Raw genomic sequence first — 16,371 nt, forward strand, 5'->3', positions numbered from 1 at the left:
ATTTCTTTGGCTTGTAATGCCTCTAAATTGCTCCCCTCTAACCAAAAGTCAAGTCCAAGCCAGGGCTGCCCATCTGTGCTTAATATAACCTGCTATTCGTCAACCTATGTGACTTCTACCACTCCCTAGTATAGGTGGTTTTTTAAAAAATTTATTTATTTATTTAGGTAAACTCTACCCCCAATGCGGGGCTTAAACTCATTACCCGGAGACCAAGAGTCACATGCTCCACTGACTTGAGCCAGGCAGGCGTCCCACCCCAACCCAAGGTGGTGTATTTTTAACATATGTCTTATAGCCCCTACTAGCTACAAGCCTTTTCTCACATGTTCATTCCTAAATGATCATTTCCATTCTGCCTCTTAAATTTTATTCATCCTCAAAATCCTTAAAAGGTCTTTCTCCTATTTATGCAAAAACTCACCTTTCCTTGAATTCCTATGGCAGCCACTGTCTGTGCTTGCTTGAGAACTTTCATTGTTCCAATGTGGATGTGCTTTTTACAGTTTTGTGTGTCTTACATTTTGTCTTTCAAAATGGACCAAAATCTCAGAAGTAGGAAGCACCTTTTACAATTGTTTCATAGGTTTCAAGGCACAGTGGATGCTGCAATAGACTTAAAAACAAAGGCAGGGACCACTGGAATTAATGTATATTTTCTTATGGGCTCACTTATTTACAGTAAATTGGTATCTCACATTGTTTTTGTTACCTACATTGTGAAATGATCCTGTTGGTCAAAATCACTTCCCAAAGATCTTTTTTTTTTTTAGAGTAAATTCTACTCCCAATGTGGGGCTCAAACTCATGACATTGTGATCATGAGTTGCATGCTCCACCGAATGAGCCAGCCAGGTGCCCCAAGGTCTTTCAGGTTTTATTTTATTAGTAGTAGTATTTTTAAAAGATTTTACTTATTTATTTGACAGAGAGAGATCACAAGTAGGCAGAGAGGCAGGCAGTGGCGGGGAGAGAGGGGGAGCAGGCTTCCCGCTGAGCAGAGAGCCTGATGCGGGGCTTGATCCCAGGACCCTGAGATCATGACCTGAGCTGAAGGCAGAGGCTTAACCTACTGAGCCACCCAAGTGCCCCTTATTTTATTTAAAAAAAATTTTTTTTAAAAAGATTTTATTTATTTATTTGACAGATAGAGATCACAGGTAGGCAGAGAGGCAGGCAGAGAGAGAGGAGGAAGCAGGCTCCCTGCTGAGCAGAGAGCCCGATGCGGGGCTCGATCCCAGGACCCTGGGATCATGACCCGAGCTGAAGGCAGAGGCTTTAACCCACGGAGCCACCCAGGAGCCCCTAAAAAATTTTTAATTAAAAAAAAATTTTATTTAATCCAGAGAGAGACAGCGAGAGAGGGAACACAAGTAGGGGGAGGGGCAGAGGGATAGGGAGAAGCAGGCTCCCTGCTGGGCAGCGAGCCCTATGTGGGGCTTGATCCCAGGACTCTGGGATCATGATCTGAGCCAAAGACAGATGCTTAACGACTGAGTCACCCAGGCGCCCATCAGGTTTTAAATCAAATCCTACCTTAGACAATATTACCGGGTCAAGATTCTTGAGTATATTTCATGTTATTATTTATCAAATTTTTATTTATCAAATTCAATATTGTATCCTGGTCTCTACAAAATAATTAATCTAATATTAGGGATGTTAAGTCAAATAATATTTAAACAGAAACCAAGGAAACCCTGATATCACATAGCCAGTGAATATAAGTGGTATTTATTTATGTAAACATATTGTAAAATTCCTCTAACTCTTCAAAAAAATAGTTATGTTGTCATATAAAATGGGAAAATCTGAAATGAATATCAAGATTTCATTTTTAGTTCATAAAAAATACTGAAGTAAAGTTCCTTGCCACAAACATGTAAGAGTTAACCAGAGTGAGAAAATGTAACAAAAAAAGGAAACCAACCCCTGCCCTCCAACCGCCCCCCACAATCAGTTTCTATGATGGCTTATTTTTTTTTTTTAAGTGTTTTGATGCTAGGAATGCCTATAAAAAGAGTCAATTTTTCTTGTCATAAAGACATTTTGAAAACCTACATAGCTTCACCCCCTGCCAACTAAATTTAGAACACATGAAATAAACTCCCCATACAGAATATTTTTGTGCCAGAAAACAGGTAATTCACATTCTGATAAAGAGAAGACAAGTGCTTTATTATGAGAACTGTTCAAGTAAAATTTCAGTGTGCACCAGTGAAAGTGAATAAAGATTTGCATCAATTTTTCTGAATGAACACTAGGTTAAAAAGGGGGCTACACAGGGTTGTTGTTGTTTTTTTTTTCCAAACACCATCCTTTGCTAAGGCAAAAATACACTTCATTTTAGAACAGAACTGTTACAGAAGAAAGCTACGTCACAGTACAGTACAGAATGTAAAATTCACCCTAGTCTGGACGCCATTACGGAATGGCACGTCACCTACACATGGAGCTTTCTGATGTAGGTTAGAATTACAGTATTTATCACAGCTTTATTCTCCTTTGAACTGATAAAATTTGAGTACACTTTTCCATTTCTCAGGAGTGTGCAGATGGGGCCCATATGTTGATATTACAGTAATTACAACATTAAATAACATTGCACAGTCAACCTCCAAGGCTAATTCCGTAAAAAATAACAAGTATGAAAAGGTACCTTTCCTAGTGGTTTTACATCACATATATCACTAATTATGAAAGAAAAGGAGGCAAATGCCCAATTACAAAGCTGCACATTATAGGCATAACGATGTGGAATAAATACAAGAAATCTGGCAAAATAGTAAAAACAAACAGGTTACCTGGGAACAAACTCAACAACCACGTAAGCATAAATCAATAATACACTGTTATAAATAGTAGGTTTTGCTCCAAAGTCTCCTAAGTACTTACAGATATTACTGTGTCGGGGGTGGCTGAAGAGGCTGGGAGGAGAAAGGTGAATGTTCCCAATGCCAGTTAGTTCCTGAGGTGGCATCATTTCTTAACTGACGCATTGATCAACACTGTAGGATGAGTTTGTGCTATGAGACAGTCCCCATATTACTCTATTTCCGCAATTACATTGCGGTATTCAGGAGGCAGCAAACCTAAGTGAAAGTTCACATTTATAATAGCCAGATGGAGTATTGATTCTTTTTAATTTTGCTGCTACATTTAGCAGTGGGCCAGAAAACACTTCGAAGTTTCAAAGAAATTTGATACAGGTTTAACTTTTCCCCCAGCACTTCTTAGATAGCTCAAGGCAAAGCAATGATTATTTTCATGTAGTTTATTTTAAAAACTCTAAGTGCCAACACTGTAAACATTTTGTATTTTCTCAACTACACCTTGTCTGAGAACAAGGAGGAGAGCAAAGATAAGCAGGAATAATTCTGTGTATAGTAAAGCTGATCTCTATTTATCAGCTTCTGGTTTAAATTTAAATAGGATTTAAAAATAATTTTTAAAAGTCCATGCTACAATTTTAAAGACTATTTCTGTGCACTTTTAATTCTGGACACAATTTTCAAAATTGCATGATGGAGGTAAGAATTTAAAAAACCCACCAGAATGTAAATAACAGGGAAGAACATCTCCAACTGAAAGCGTCATACACTTATGTGCAGAAATCTAGACAACTATACAAGTTCTTTAAGCAATCATCTGTTTTATTATACAACTCTATGAACAGAAAAATGAACAGAAATACACAATATACTTACCTGTACATGTGAACCTACTTTTTTAGCTACAGATATTTAGTATACTTCACACGGACTCTAGCCGTCCAGTCCCTAACTATGCATGTCCTTATTGCATGAAGGGCAATTTCTACATGGTGGGGGAGGGTGGGAGACTCACAGGCCAATCGCGTTAGGCATCACCAATACATTCAAAACTGTACCTCATACGTGAATGTATCTTCCCTGATCCTGTAAATTTGAGTTTCTTTACAGCTTAAGCTCATTTGCTATTTTAGATGCGATGTTCTTAAAGGCAATAGACGTCCCGGATATTCGCTTGAAGCGGACCCCATTCAGTGACAGGCGCGGCAACTTGCAGACCTCCATCTCCCACTGCACGAGGCTGTCCTGTCTAGCATCTCCGTGGACGCAGAAAAGCAAAAACCTCTCTTTTTGTTCATAATCACAGTTATTTGCATCTAACACTTTCCGGATTTCTCTCATCATGTCATTGGGGTCCATTGAACTAGTGGTCTTCATACTCCACGTGAAACGCAAAGAACGTGGCTTAGAATCTTTACCCTCTTCCTTGTCTCTTTCTTTTGGTTCCCCTGACGTACTTCTAGAAGGAGAGGGCAGAGGGAGAGAATGGAAACAAAAACTGCGTTCAGCAGAGAAATCCAAGCACACGTGAAACCTAAGCGGTCATCGCTCAGAGTCTAAACTACCCAATTTACAGACTGCCTTCAGGTAGATACAAATGTCTGCGTCATCTTGCTGTCCCCAAAACAGACCCCGGGACGCCATCTGCCTCGGCCTTGTTTGTGGCAAACGAGTTTACAGCTGAAAGTGAAGAACTTAACGCTTTGTCAGCTCCTTCCATAATTTCTCTGTTTAAGCTGCAAAAGCAGATTCTCCATTTTCTGTACTTTTACACAAACAGAAACCGCTAACATTCTCCTTACGAATACATATTTTTAAAAACATAGATTCCCCCCTTTCTCTACCTTTTTTGGGTAGGAAAACGACTGGGGACAAGGCTAGCAGTAATGGCGACAGAGGGACTATTTACACTGCATCGTGCTGACAAACGGTGTTGTGTTGCAAGGAGGTGAAGGCGTCAGGTCGCACCACACGGGGAAGTGTAGACGTCAGGCCCTCTCAGGGTTTCAACGTTTTGCTAAAGACATCCTTAAGGGCCTCTGCGAGGCTCCACGTGGCCCACACCCGCCTCCTGCCTCCAACCCCTCGTCTCATACCATCTTCCTCCCTGCTCCCTCCTCTCAAGACGCCCTGGCCTCCGTGCTGTGCTCAGCACACAGCGGCTGTTCCTCAGGGAGCTGCATGGCCGACTCCCTTCCCTCCTTCAGCTCTCTGCTACTTTCTGCCTGCGGTAAACCTTGACCAGCCTCCGGCACCCCCAGCTCCTCCCGGCACGGCCACCCACCACCCCACCCCTGCTCTAGTGTTTCCTCTGTGGCCCTTGCTACGTTCTCATATACTGTATTTTCCCCTAATATACCATCTGATTAGTTTAGCTATGACGGTCATTGTTTCCTGTCCGACTCTGCCGCTGGGCTGTGACTTCTGGGAGAGCCTGGAGTCTCATCTGTTTTGCTCCCTGGTCCCTCTCGGGCCTCTAGGGCTGCACTGGGCACACGGGAGTTGACGGACACATTTGTTAAGGGAATCAACCTGACTGAACTGTCCTTATTGTAGGTCTCCCATAAATAATATAGAACCAGAAAACCTATTTCAAATCACCTCAGAAAGGTAAAATAGATTATTTATGATTCAGAAGACCCTGTAATTAAGTTTGCGGAGCAATTTTCCAAATAGAGATATTGCAATTTTAACTTGTTAATTTAGCTCATTTATATGTGATTTAAAGAAAAAATGATAACCTTTGAAAGGAGTCTATAACCTACGATATGAACATTTTGTATATGTATACGCTTAATGTCAAAGTTAGCATATAATAACATACTCGCACATATAGTCGTGTATATGCATTTCTATGTGTACACTGCTATACACGTTTTCTTCCTCAATTCCTATGTACCTTAGCCCAAATCTCTGCAAACAATGCAAGTTTGAGAAAGTCAGGAAAGGAAGAAGTAGAGAAAAGGAACTTCTCAAGACTATCAGACAAATGTGGACGGTGTTTGTTTCACTATCTTCTCTCTCATTCTCTCTTGGCTCACGGATGCTAAGCCACTGCATCGCAGGCCTCCCTGGGCCTGCGGATCTCGTGAGAGTCGTTTATCGGAAGCACATGCACAGCTCCGGTTATGGAATCGGCATGCCAGGGCTGGAAGGGACCCAGGAGAACACGTGGTTGAACTCTCGTTTTAAAAACAGAACCAGTGGCTAGGAAACTTACAGTACTTTTCTAAGGTCATAGACCTAATGAGCTGAAAAAACAAAGACCAGGAAGCAGCTTTTCTTCCATTCCACCAAGGTCATTTTTCTACATGTATCTTAAAGGCGTTGCCACTGGGGATGGGAACTATAGGAGGCTCCTGAAAATGCTAATGCTACTTATGATAGCGAACATTTACTGGGCACTTACTAGGTGCCAGGAACTGTTCAAAATGCCTAACATGCATTATTTATTCACCTACCCTAACGACTCCAGAGTTAGAGCAACTGCCCAAGGTCACACAGCTAGACAAGTGGTGGGGCACGGCCCAAACCCCCAGGGTCTGGCTCGAGAGCCCCGGCTCTCGATGTGCCCCGCCAAGTCCCTGACATGACAGGACCTCCTGCTCCTTGCAGTTTCCTCAATTGTAGAATGGATACTTTTCACCGGGCTCTTGTGAGAACTGAATGACCAGCTAGTTATAGGCAGTAGGCACTCACTAAGGTTGAAAAACAAAAAGAAAAAAAAAAGGAGAAGAAAACAAAACCCAGTAACAATGAAAGAAAGGGACCGCAGCCCCGTGAAAAGGACAGAGTACAGACAGGTAAGCTGCAGTGACCAGCGGCCACCCGTGGCACTCACTGTACTATCACGTGTCTCAGAGGGAAATTTCGTGGAAAGGCGGGATGAGACACAAGAGTCTCTGAAGCCACGACTCAGGGAGGGGAGGGGCTACCACAAACGTCCTTCATGTTTATTTCACAGGCAGAAGGAAAGTCACAACTATTTGTCCTGCCTCCCCTTCCTCCGGCTGCCTACCATGGTGACTCGGGCACCTAACTCAACAGAGAGACATTTCAACTACTGTGACCAAATATAGCAGTTTGGAAAAAAAAAAAAAAAAAAAAGGATCACCTAGGAATGCTTGATAATGTCTTCCCAAAGCTCGTTATATTTTATATTTTAATTAATTTTAAGAGGTAGAAATTAAACTGGGGGTTGTGCTCGGCCCGTCAAAACTCGTTCTTGAATGAAGCTAGGGCATCTGTCCTACCGTGGAGCTGCTCGTCCAGGTTCTGAGATCTGTACGGGTCCTTTCAGGCTGGCGTACACACCAAATAATTTAATGCCTTCCTTTCTTCAACTTCCCGTTTGTCAATATAAACACAAGTACTAACACGCCATTGGCGTGGGCCCCGGACCAGCAGCACTAGCACTTCACGCAGCGACCCCCAACCCAACCTCAAACCCTGGGGGCGGGGCCCCCCACCTGATTCCAATTGGGCTTGCGCTGCAGAGCCCCTGTCAGAAGGAACACACAGCCACCGCCAGATGCCACAAACCATCGAGGAAGGCAGGGCAAGCGTCTGCAAATGTGTTCTACCACTGCACACTCACCTAAAATATTCCTAATATCAAACCTTCCTACATAATTTGGCCACCTCCATGTTCCATGTTATCTAATTCCAGTTACATCATTTTAGTGAGAAAAGGATCAGTACATTTTAATCCATTAATTCTTCTGCTAGACACATTTGATAGGACAGGAAGGCTACTTCTCTACAAAGCATACAAGTCAAAACAATGTTGAGAAAACGCAAACTTCAAGTGAACTAACCACACTTCGTTAAACGCTAGGCAACATTAAGTAAACCCATCCCGATATAAAAGCGTAAAATGCACATACTCTCTAGTTATTAGCTCTACTCAGATTTATTAGGTCCTGCACGTCTTTCGAAAGCACGTCTGCATAGACGGGGGCCTAGCAGCGAAGTATTGGTAGTGGCTCCTCACCTTGAGGTGTCTGTGCGGCCACTGGCTTCGCCTTCACTGGGATCCCTCAAAACAAAGTGGAGGTTGAGATTTAATGATAAGAGTGAAAAAGAGACCAAGAAAACCCACATCTAAAATGATGTTAAAGTTAACGTGTTAAGCAAACTTCAGCACACTTTTCTGTTACTAGTCAGCCTCACATGGCTTTGCACGTTTGCGCTGTAAGCAGCGCAGCTGCCATTTTATTGAGCGTCTACTGGGTCTTGTCAGAGGAGATGCTAGATTGACGGTTTAGGATTTTTGCTTTTGTTTCTGTTTTTAAGAGGATCTTCCAATTCCCAGTCACAATTTTAAAGTCAGAATTTCTCTTTTGGTTGAGTTTAGTTCAATTCATAGTTAAAACTATTTAATAATTTTCAGCAGTGAGATCCAACTTTGTATTTGTTATAAATGTAATTCTAGTAGTCGCTCAATTTAGAAAATATATGTTAACCTTGTCGTTAAAAATAAAGTTCAACATATCTGTGTTTCTAAAAATAAGAACCAAGTTTAAATCAGCAATGAACTTAACTTCACGTTACACTAGTGATTCATGCACACGATCAAACATTACAGCAAACTGACAGCCTATCCAAGCAGGTGAGTCTAAAAACATGAGATCAATCTTAAGCAGAAACATTGATCTTACCTGGATATCCACCTGTGAAATAAAACCAGGAAAACTCTACTAATCGTCCTTCTGTTGAACGTCATTCATATTTTTGAAGTCTACCAAAATTTTAACTACTTTGTCATTTTCAAATGTAATTAAATCTTGACAGAGGAGCATCAAGCTAAACACCAGTTTAGATGCATTAAGAGACAGCATGGGAGAGCAAAATGCTATTAAATCGCTGGGAAGAAATAACTGACTCAAACCCAGAAGTTAATGTTTTCTTAATGTTTTCACTGTTCCAGGAACATTCATGTTATTTCTGTAAAGTGACTGCAGTGGGAATAAAATCAGGGCCACTTTCCTCATCCCCCAACGAGCGAATCATACTCATACACCGAGCTCTACAGCTTGAGCTGGAGGTTAGAGATACGAATGCCTTATGCATCTTAGGGTCTTTAACTCCAGGCCTTTCTTGACAAACATGTTGTGCAAAAACCATTTTCCTCTCTGAATCAAAAAGGACAAACAAGATGTATTCTTACACTCAAATGGGGGGTTTCTTAAATTTCCAATAACTGGCATTTTCTTTGGCAAATGTAATAACTCGGTGTTATCTACACAAACCTATCTTTATGATAACACACAGATGTATCTTTAAAAAAATAAAATAAAATAAAATAATAAAAAAATAAAATAAAAAAACAAGAGCTGGAAATGCATACTGTCGGGCACGTGCACCAGCGGGAAAGAAGGGCAGTGAGGCCGCTGCTCTAACAGAAAGGGGCATGTGTCTCCCTGGGGTTTGTGTCTTACTTCTATTTTGCCATCTAAGTTGCTGTTAGCAGACACCTATTCCGCAGATGCTGAACTTGAAGCATTAGGAATGAGGCTCTACTTCTCCTATTCTCACTGAAACAGCCACAGACTCGTCATGTCCTCCCACCCCCGACCCCCATTCCTGCCGTCCTGGAAGCCGACAGAAACACCGACTTGAAGTTGGTGTTCTGCGTGGCAGTGGCTTCACCTAGTCCAGCCGCCTGGAGGGAGGCGGCGGGGGAGAGACAGAGCCCGTGGGCTGTCGGAGCACATGCGGGGCGGCAGGGCTCCCTGACACTGAACACTTAGAAAACACAGACAAAAGTGGCCAACTATCTCATACACAGCAATATATACTCAATTGAACTAATTTGGTTATTCCCTAATAAGAGAGAGCTATGGTTATAGCTCATATCATAAGCTCATATATAGCTCATATATCATAAGATTGGGGCGCCTGGGTGGCTCAGTGGGTTAAGCCTCTGCCTTCGGCTCAGGTCATGATCTCAGGGTCCTGGGATCGAGCCCCGCATCGGGCTCTCTGCTCAGCGGGGAGCCTGCCTCCCCCGCCCCCTGCCTACTTGTGATCTCTGTCAAATAAATAAAATCTGTAAAAAAAAATCATACGGTTTGCTACAATCTCCAGTTTTTACAGTAGTTCAATGGAACGATCCAAATAAACAGTTCTCAATGCTATTTAAAAGGTGTTTTTTTTTTTAGGCTTTTGAAATAGTATGTCTACACCCTTCCCTGATAGAGCACTCTAGTGTAAGTCACTTTCCTAATTGGAAAGTTCTTTCCTAAGACCAGAAAACAACTCTCTCACGAGGTCGTCTCAGGATACAGCCTTTTTACTAGCCAAGGAGAACTTAATACTAACCGGCTTCCTCTTTGTAACAGTGGTTTTGGAGTACACGAATGATTAACTCCGAATTACTCTTTACCCCTCCCTTCCTAAAGTTTAACAACCCAAATTCTCTTACTTTTTTCCCCATAACATCCTATCTTTTCCTCTTTCTAAGCATCTAGTGGCACATCAGCTCAGTCGGTGCTAAAGCTGGCAAGGTGTCAGGGCTCTCGCTGTAGATACCACCCCATCAGGTGGGGTCTGGTGGGGGTGGGGGCAGCGTGTAGCCAGACAACACCGTGACATCACCAGGGGGCCGCTGGTCACTCGGAGTGCCAGTGTGAGGCACGGGGAAGTGAGGAAGGCAAAGGGAACAGACAGAAAGGCAGGGCTTGAACTCAGGATGGTTTTAAGAAACAAATGGGGAGGACGGACAATCTGGGAACTGGGGTGAGAATAATAAATAGTAAGGCTAGAATAGCTCCGGAACATCAAGAAATTCTCCCGGTTCCCTCCTGGCCTCCAACCTTCCGGAAAGTTCAATATGCTGAGCACACAGATCCACCGCACTTCGGTTTGCTGGCTGCTGAGAACGCCGCAGTTCGCTCCTGGTTCGGAAACCAGCGCTCCGCCTGTGCTCCTGCACTGGGCCGTGCGTGCGGCCCACACACCCCTCTGCAGCTGCGCAGGGGACGCGAGGGAAGGCCGTGCCCGGCAGTGAGCACACGCGCACTCGTAAAGCCAACATCGTTCACGTGGTGACAAGTGACCTCCAAGGAGAATTGGGAATTTTTTCTTTTCTCTAGCCAAACCCTGAATTAATTAAAAATATGTCAAAAATTAAAAGATAAAAAAATCCTACCAAACTGCCAACAAATGATAGCAAACAACTCCTACCCTGCCCTCTTCTCCCCGAGCTGCCCCTCAAAACGCTCTATGAAACGACACTGCTCAGAAGTTAACAAAGGCATCGTGGCACTTTCGAAATGTTCCTGTTGGCTCCCCTCAGAGGCCAGCTCGGACACCCTTAGCCCCCAGACGACTTTCTATTTCAGGGCCTGCTTCCTTCAGAGCACTTACCGGGACTTACTATGACCTTATCTGTTTACTTTTAAAATTGGTCTTCCACACTATTCAACTACTCATTCCATAAATGTGTGAATGTCATGTCACGTGTCGATGCAGGCTCTCAACATGCAGCAGCAGATTCAGCAGAGAACAAACAGGTAAAGCAGGGTGTGTGTGTGTGTGTGCGCGCGTGCGATGGTTTCAGGTAGTGTTAGGTGCTACGGAGAAAACAAAGCAGGGAGAGGGCCGCTGCTAGAAGAGGCAGTGATTGTAAAGAGGGGAGGGAGGAAGGGCTTGCTGGGGAAGGCGGGAGGAGAGGGTTCCAGGGAGAAGGAACTGCAAACACAAAACCTTGCATGGTGAGCCCCGGTGTGCACGAGGCCACTCAGCTGCCCCATGTGGCCGGTGTGTGACCAGCAACGGGCAGGGGGAGAAGATGAGGTCAGAGCAGAAATGGCCAGACCACAGTGGCCTCAGGCCACTGTGCGGGCTTCAAACTGTGTTCTGAGTGGGATAAAAGCAAGCTGCGGGCTTTCAAGTGCGTACAGACCCTGCTGAGCACAGACCAGGACAAGGGCAGAAGTGAGGAGAGCTGTTAGCAGGCAGAAGACGAGCAGTGGGTTTGGTGACAGAGGATGCGGTGGGGGTGACAGAAGAAGCTACATCTGGGAGATGCTGGGAAGGCAGAGCCAACACCACAGGCCAGCAGCCTGGCACATGGTCTGAGAACTAGAAGGAAGGTGTCGCCATTACCTAATGCGGTGAAGAATGAGGGAGGACCGGTGTTGGGGGTGGGTGGGGAGCTGGATTTTGGACACAGTCTGTCTGGGAGTCTATGACAGCCATTTGACAGCCATATGACAATTGGCTATGGGAGTCTCTAGTTCAGAGATGTGATCTGGGCTAAAGACACAAGTTTGGGAGTTGTTCACGTAAGACGAATGTAAGGTCATCGGCCTGAATGAGATCCACAAGAGAGTGAGGACAGCCAGAGAAGACAGCATGTCCAGAGCCCAAGCCCTGGGGCAGTCTGGTACCCCTGGTACCCTGGTACCCCTGACCCCTTCGAGGTCAAGGGAAAAGGCAAGGGAACCTGCAAAGAACCAGCAAAATGGCTGGAGATGGATAGTTGGAGAGGTGGGAGGAAGACCAAGAGCCAAGTGAGCAAAACGTTTGAAGGGTGCCATGCTGTGCGGTAAGTGCTCCTGGGAAGGGGGCTCCCTCCGTCTCCTTCGCAGCTGGGGCAACGGCACCAGCAGGCAGCAGGTCCTCCCAGGTCTGTCACATGGCTCTACGGCCATCCTCCATCCCAGGCTCCCAACAGACTTTCTCCCTGCCAAGTTCTTGCTCCGACACTCTGTCCTAACCTCTTCTCCAGGGCTCTTTACTATGTTTCCTCTAGAATCTCTGCTTTTGTTGCAAAGTAGAGAGAAACATGTTACATGTTGCTTAATGTACAATTAATAATTGAGCTTCGTGACTCAAAACCATTTTCTTTCACTTCAAAATTAATCCTAGCTTAGCTATGACTAATTAATCCTGGCTTTGAGTGGTCAGCCAAATTCCACCCAGCAGAAACTACTGCTGATCCAACCAGGACCTTGAAGATGGTCAGACAGCACTAACTGTCCTGCTGACTCTGTGGTGAGCTTCCTTCTGCCTCTTTCTCTCTCCAGGTGTCATGCTGCGTGGTTGCTGCCCACATGGTACAACATCACCGTTGATATGGTTAGAAATCGATGTTGAACTTGAGCATTTAAAGTTTTAAATCCAGCTGCGGATCCTGGGTAAACTGTCCATGAATAGCTCCAAGAAAAGGTGAGAGACTAAAGCTGCTGCTTCTCTTTGCAGCAACCGCTCTCTGAAATCCTAGAACACTAATAACCTGGACAATTAAGTATTTAGTGTTTTTTTTTAAAGCATGTGTAATAATTTCCTCCCTAGAATTTCTACCTTCTCAAACAACTCTGTGGTATGGAACTTTGGCTGCCCCCCACCCCCATGGACAGTGGTGCCTTCCTCTGGCCTCGCATTCTGCAGCACGCATTCTGCTCGCTATCACGCTAGCTGCTTACACGTCTGCCCCTTCCAGGACTGCAGGAGTCTGGAGCACACAGATGTAGTCTTACTCATCTTTGTGTCCTGCTTGGCACCTAGCACAGGGCTTTGTATGTGTAGGATTTTGCAGGCTTTCAGGGGGACCTGATAATAGAGCAAATGGACATCCACCTGCATCGTGTTCAGCAACTTCCATCATCAATGCGTCAGGTTACTTTTGAGAAGAGCACAATTCTGTTTGATTAGAAGTTGACTATACTCGTGTTCATTTTGTTTTTGCTGGGTTTTGGTGTTAAGCTTCTATGATGTTAAATTCCGTAAGTGATCCACGTGACTCCAAAACAGAGGCTTGTTTCACAAGGAAGGAAAAAAAGGGTAAACTATACATTATTAGTGAGCAATTTAAAAGTAGTCTGAAAAAATATTATTTGAAGGACAAATGGAAACTCATTATTTCCTTTTTTTTTAAAAATCAAGTTGTTTGAGTAGGAGATAATCTGTTTAACATATTTTGATGTCAACTTTCCACTCTCTTTTACAGAATTTAACAATTCCTATATTGCCCATTTTTTTCTCTGTTTTAGGGAAAAATACATCATGTCCTCCTTGATTTTCTTCTTCAAACTTCGGTAAAATGCCATGAAACCATTTTGGAAAATCACGGGAAAGGTGAAAGAAAAAACCGAGTCTCCTTTGCAATTCCTCAAGGAAACAAACACCACCGCACAGTGGTACTGACCTGCGAACGAATTTGGATGTGATTTTGCTTATTATACCCGTGGATGTCCCCCTCCTGGCGTGTGCGAAGGCTCCAGGCTCGTGCGAGGGGGAGGCGGGCGGCCCGTTGTAGGCGGCGCTGCGACGCTCCCGCAGCTGCTCGCCGTGGAAAGTGCTGCGGCTTGAGCTCCCCCGGGGGAAGCGGGTGCGGTCCGGGGTGCTGGCGCTAATACTGTGAGCAGAGGGGGAGGCGGCAGGCACTCTCTGCGTCGCACTGTTGGGACAAATTAAGTTAGGTTATTCGGAATAATGACAGAGAAAGCTTTCACTCATTCTAAAACTACCAAAACAAAACAACAAAACAAACACCAAACACTACCAAAAACTTGCCATGGCTACCTTCCCTACCTAGGCCCTGCTTCACCTGCTCCCATTAGAGATGCATGGGGGTCACCGTACTGAGGGGAGAGGGATGACATTTCAGTTCAAAATGAAATGCCTTTTACAGAAATTGGTTATTAAAGATGAAGAAGTTATTGAAACAGGGATGTAAACACTTCAGAATTTAAACCATTCGGGACTGTGGAACATGAATGTTCCTCATCAAAAAGCATCTGAATGGAACCATTTCATATTCACAGTGCAGGCCTGGGGGACAACACGAGGCTTTGTGACCTCGCTGATGTAAGTAACCCTTTAACTAATGATGCTTCCGAACTTGAGAAATCCTAACATAGAGAAATACTGGAAAAATGGATATATCATTTTAAACCTAAAAGGGTTCTTTGAGATCATCTGTTTCCCTGATAGAGAAAAAAAGAAGGCCAATTTCATTAAAAAAAAAAAAAAAAAAAGTAACTGGCAGCAGCCAGGGTTACCCAGAAGTCTCCATTCCCAGTCTCTTGTAGTTTTGTTTTTACACCATAAAAATTCAATTTACCTGAATGATAAATTGGGCAGCAATCCTTTATGGATGCATTTAAAACAAAATTCTTAAAGAAAATTCCTTTAGAAAATGATTTAAATCATATGCAACATTTTTGAAAACAGGTAGGGTGTGGTGTGTTTATGTTATAATTCAACTTTTCCCCCTGCTACAGACACTGAATCTTCCCGGAACGCTCTCGATGTGATGGTGCTTATCATGTATTTCTGTAAGCCGCTATGTTCGGATACGCAATGCACCCAGCACGTTACCCAGGCCGGTAAGCTTCAGAGCCGTCTTTAATGGTTGGCAGTGTGACTTTAATAGGATGGCCAGAAGTGGACATGGACTTCTGGTGGCGGGGTCGTGCTGAGGGGATGGTGGGAGCCACAGCAGAGCCTGCAGAGGATATGCTACTGGCGGACATCTCCGTAAGACTTTCGACAGAAAGCAGTTGAGAAGACCATAGAAATGTAAAAGAGAAGAGAAATGGCAGTTTACTTAAATTTAAGAGATAGATTTTTAAAATCTAAATTAACTACACCTTTCATGACTGAGACACTTAAAAGAAATTAATATTAGTGGCATTATTAGTGACTAACAAACCAATATTCTTGCCAAAAAACGTACAGAGTGAATTTACCACTACCTTCCACGGAAAAGATCCTGCACACGCTTGCTCTGTAACTGTGAATCTGAGAAGAACAATGAAATTACTCTCATGATCGGAGACCCTTTTCACTTTCCAAGAGCCACAGTTCGGTGGAATGTGTTGCTGTGGTTTGTTGTCCCTTATACAGTAAGAATTCATAATTACGACAAAAATACTGTCTCTGGAAACATCATGAGAACACTTTCAGCTCGTACTAGTAATCAATTAACTGTGGTACATTAAAGGAGCTGCAGATCACGACTGGGGATGGGAGAAGGAGTGAAGTCAGAAATCAGTCCCCAAGTCCTTTTCTAGCTTAAAGGATCTTATGTCCGAGGGAGATACATTTATCTCTGTACGCTTTATAATTACACTTACTTCACCTGTCTGTTAATTGGGAGGGAGCAAATGTTAAGCACAGTCTGTCCAGTCCACTGACATGATGAGGGATGGAGCTAAGAACAGAATTTTATGAGAACAGGCTCCCTGCTCTTTTGTACTATATTGATGAAGAGCCCTTAAAACTCACGAGGAAAAGCAGCTAAATTTTTAAAATAATGAACATACTATGATTTGTCATTATTTAAAATAAAACATGTTGAGGATTCCATGGTTCTCAAAGATCAGCTAAGATGGCCAAATTTCTTTAGAGGAAGGAAAAGAAAACCTTCATGGTTTGGATACGATAATGACGTGACGGGAGGGGAAGGGGCAAGGAGGGAAGGCTAAAAAAAAAAGTAAAGTAAAAGATAAAAAGGAAGCAGCAGGTATATAATAAGACAAATTAAGATGATCAGATTAGGAGGGGATAATCTGTTTTATCGCACGGA

At 43.6% G+C, this 16,371-nt stretch overlaps 1 protein-coding gene across 3 annotated transcripts in view; it reads right to left on the minus strand.

Moving 5' to 3' along the window:
• Positions 1–2,003: 2,003 nt before the first annotated feature.
• Positions 2,004–16,371, minus strand: part of MARK1 (microtubule affinity regulating kinase 1) — a gene marked incomplete at its 5' end in the record, with an annotated part of 116,616 nt that continues 102,248 nt past the window's right edge. The window contains 5 exons of one of the 3 annotated variants that reach the window (XM_080824419.1): positions 2,004–4,290; positions 7,825–7,869; positions 8,492–8,503; positions 13,987–14,238; positions 15,162–15,326. In XM_080824419.1, coding sequence (XP_080680545.1) covers positions 3,936–4,290; positions 7,825–7,869; positions 8,492–8,503; positions 13,987–14,238; positions 15,162–15,326 — 829 coding nt within the window. In that variant the 3' untranslated portion in view covers positions 2,004–3,935. The remainder of the gene's footprint in view (positions 4,291–7,824; positions 7,870–8,491; positions 8,504–13,986; positions 14,239–15,161; positions 15,327–16,371) is intronic. The other 2 variants (XM_080824420.1, XM_080824421.1) reach the window with 2 other exon arrangements.

This window comes from Martes martes (genome assembly GCF_963455335.1).
Source record: "Martes martes genome assembly, chromosome: 15".
In the NCBI taxonomy this organism is placed as follows: Eukaryota; Metazoa; Chordata; class Mammalia; order Carnivora; family Mustelidae; genus Martes; species Martes martes.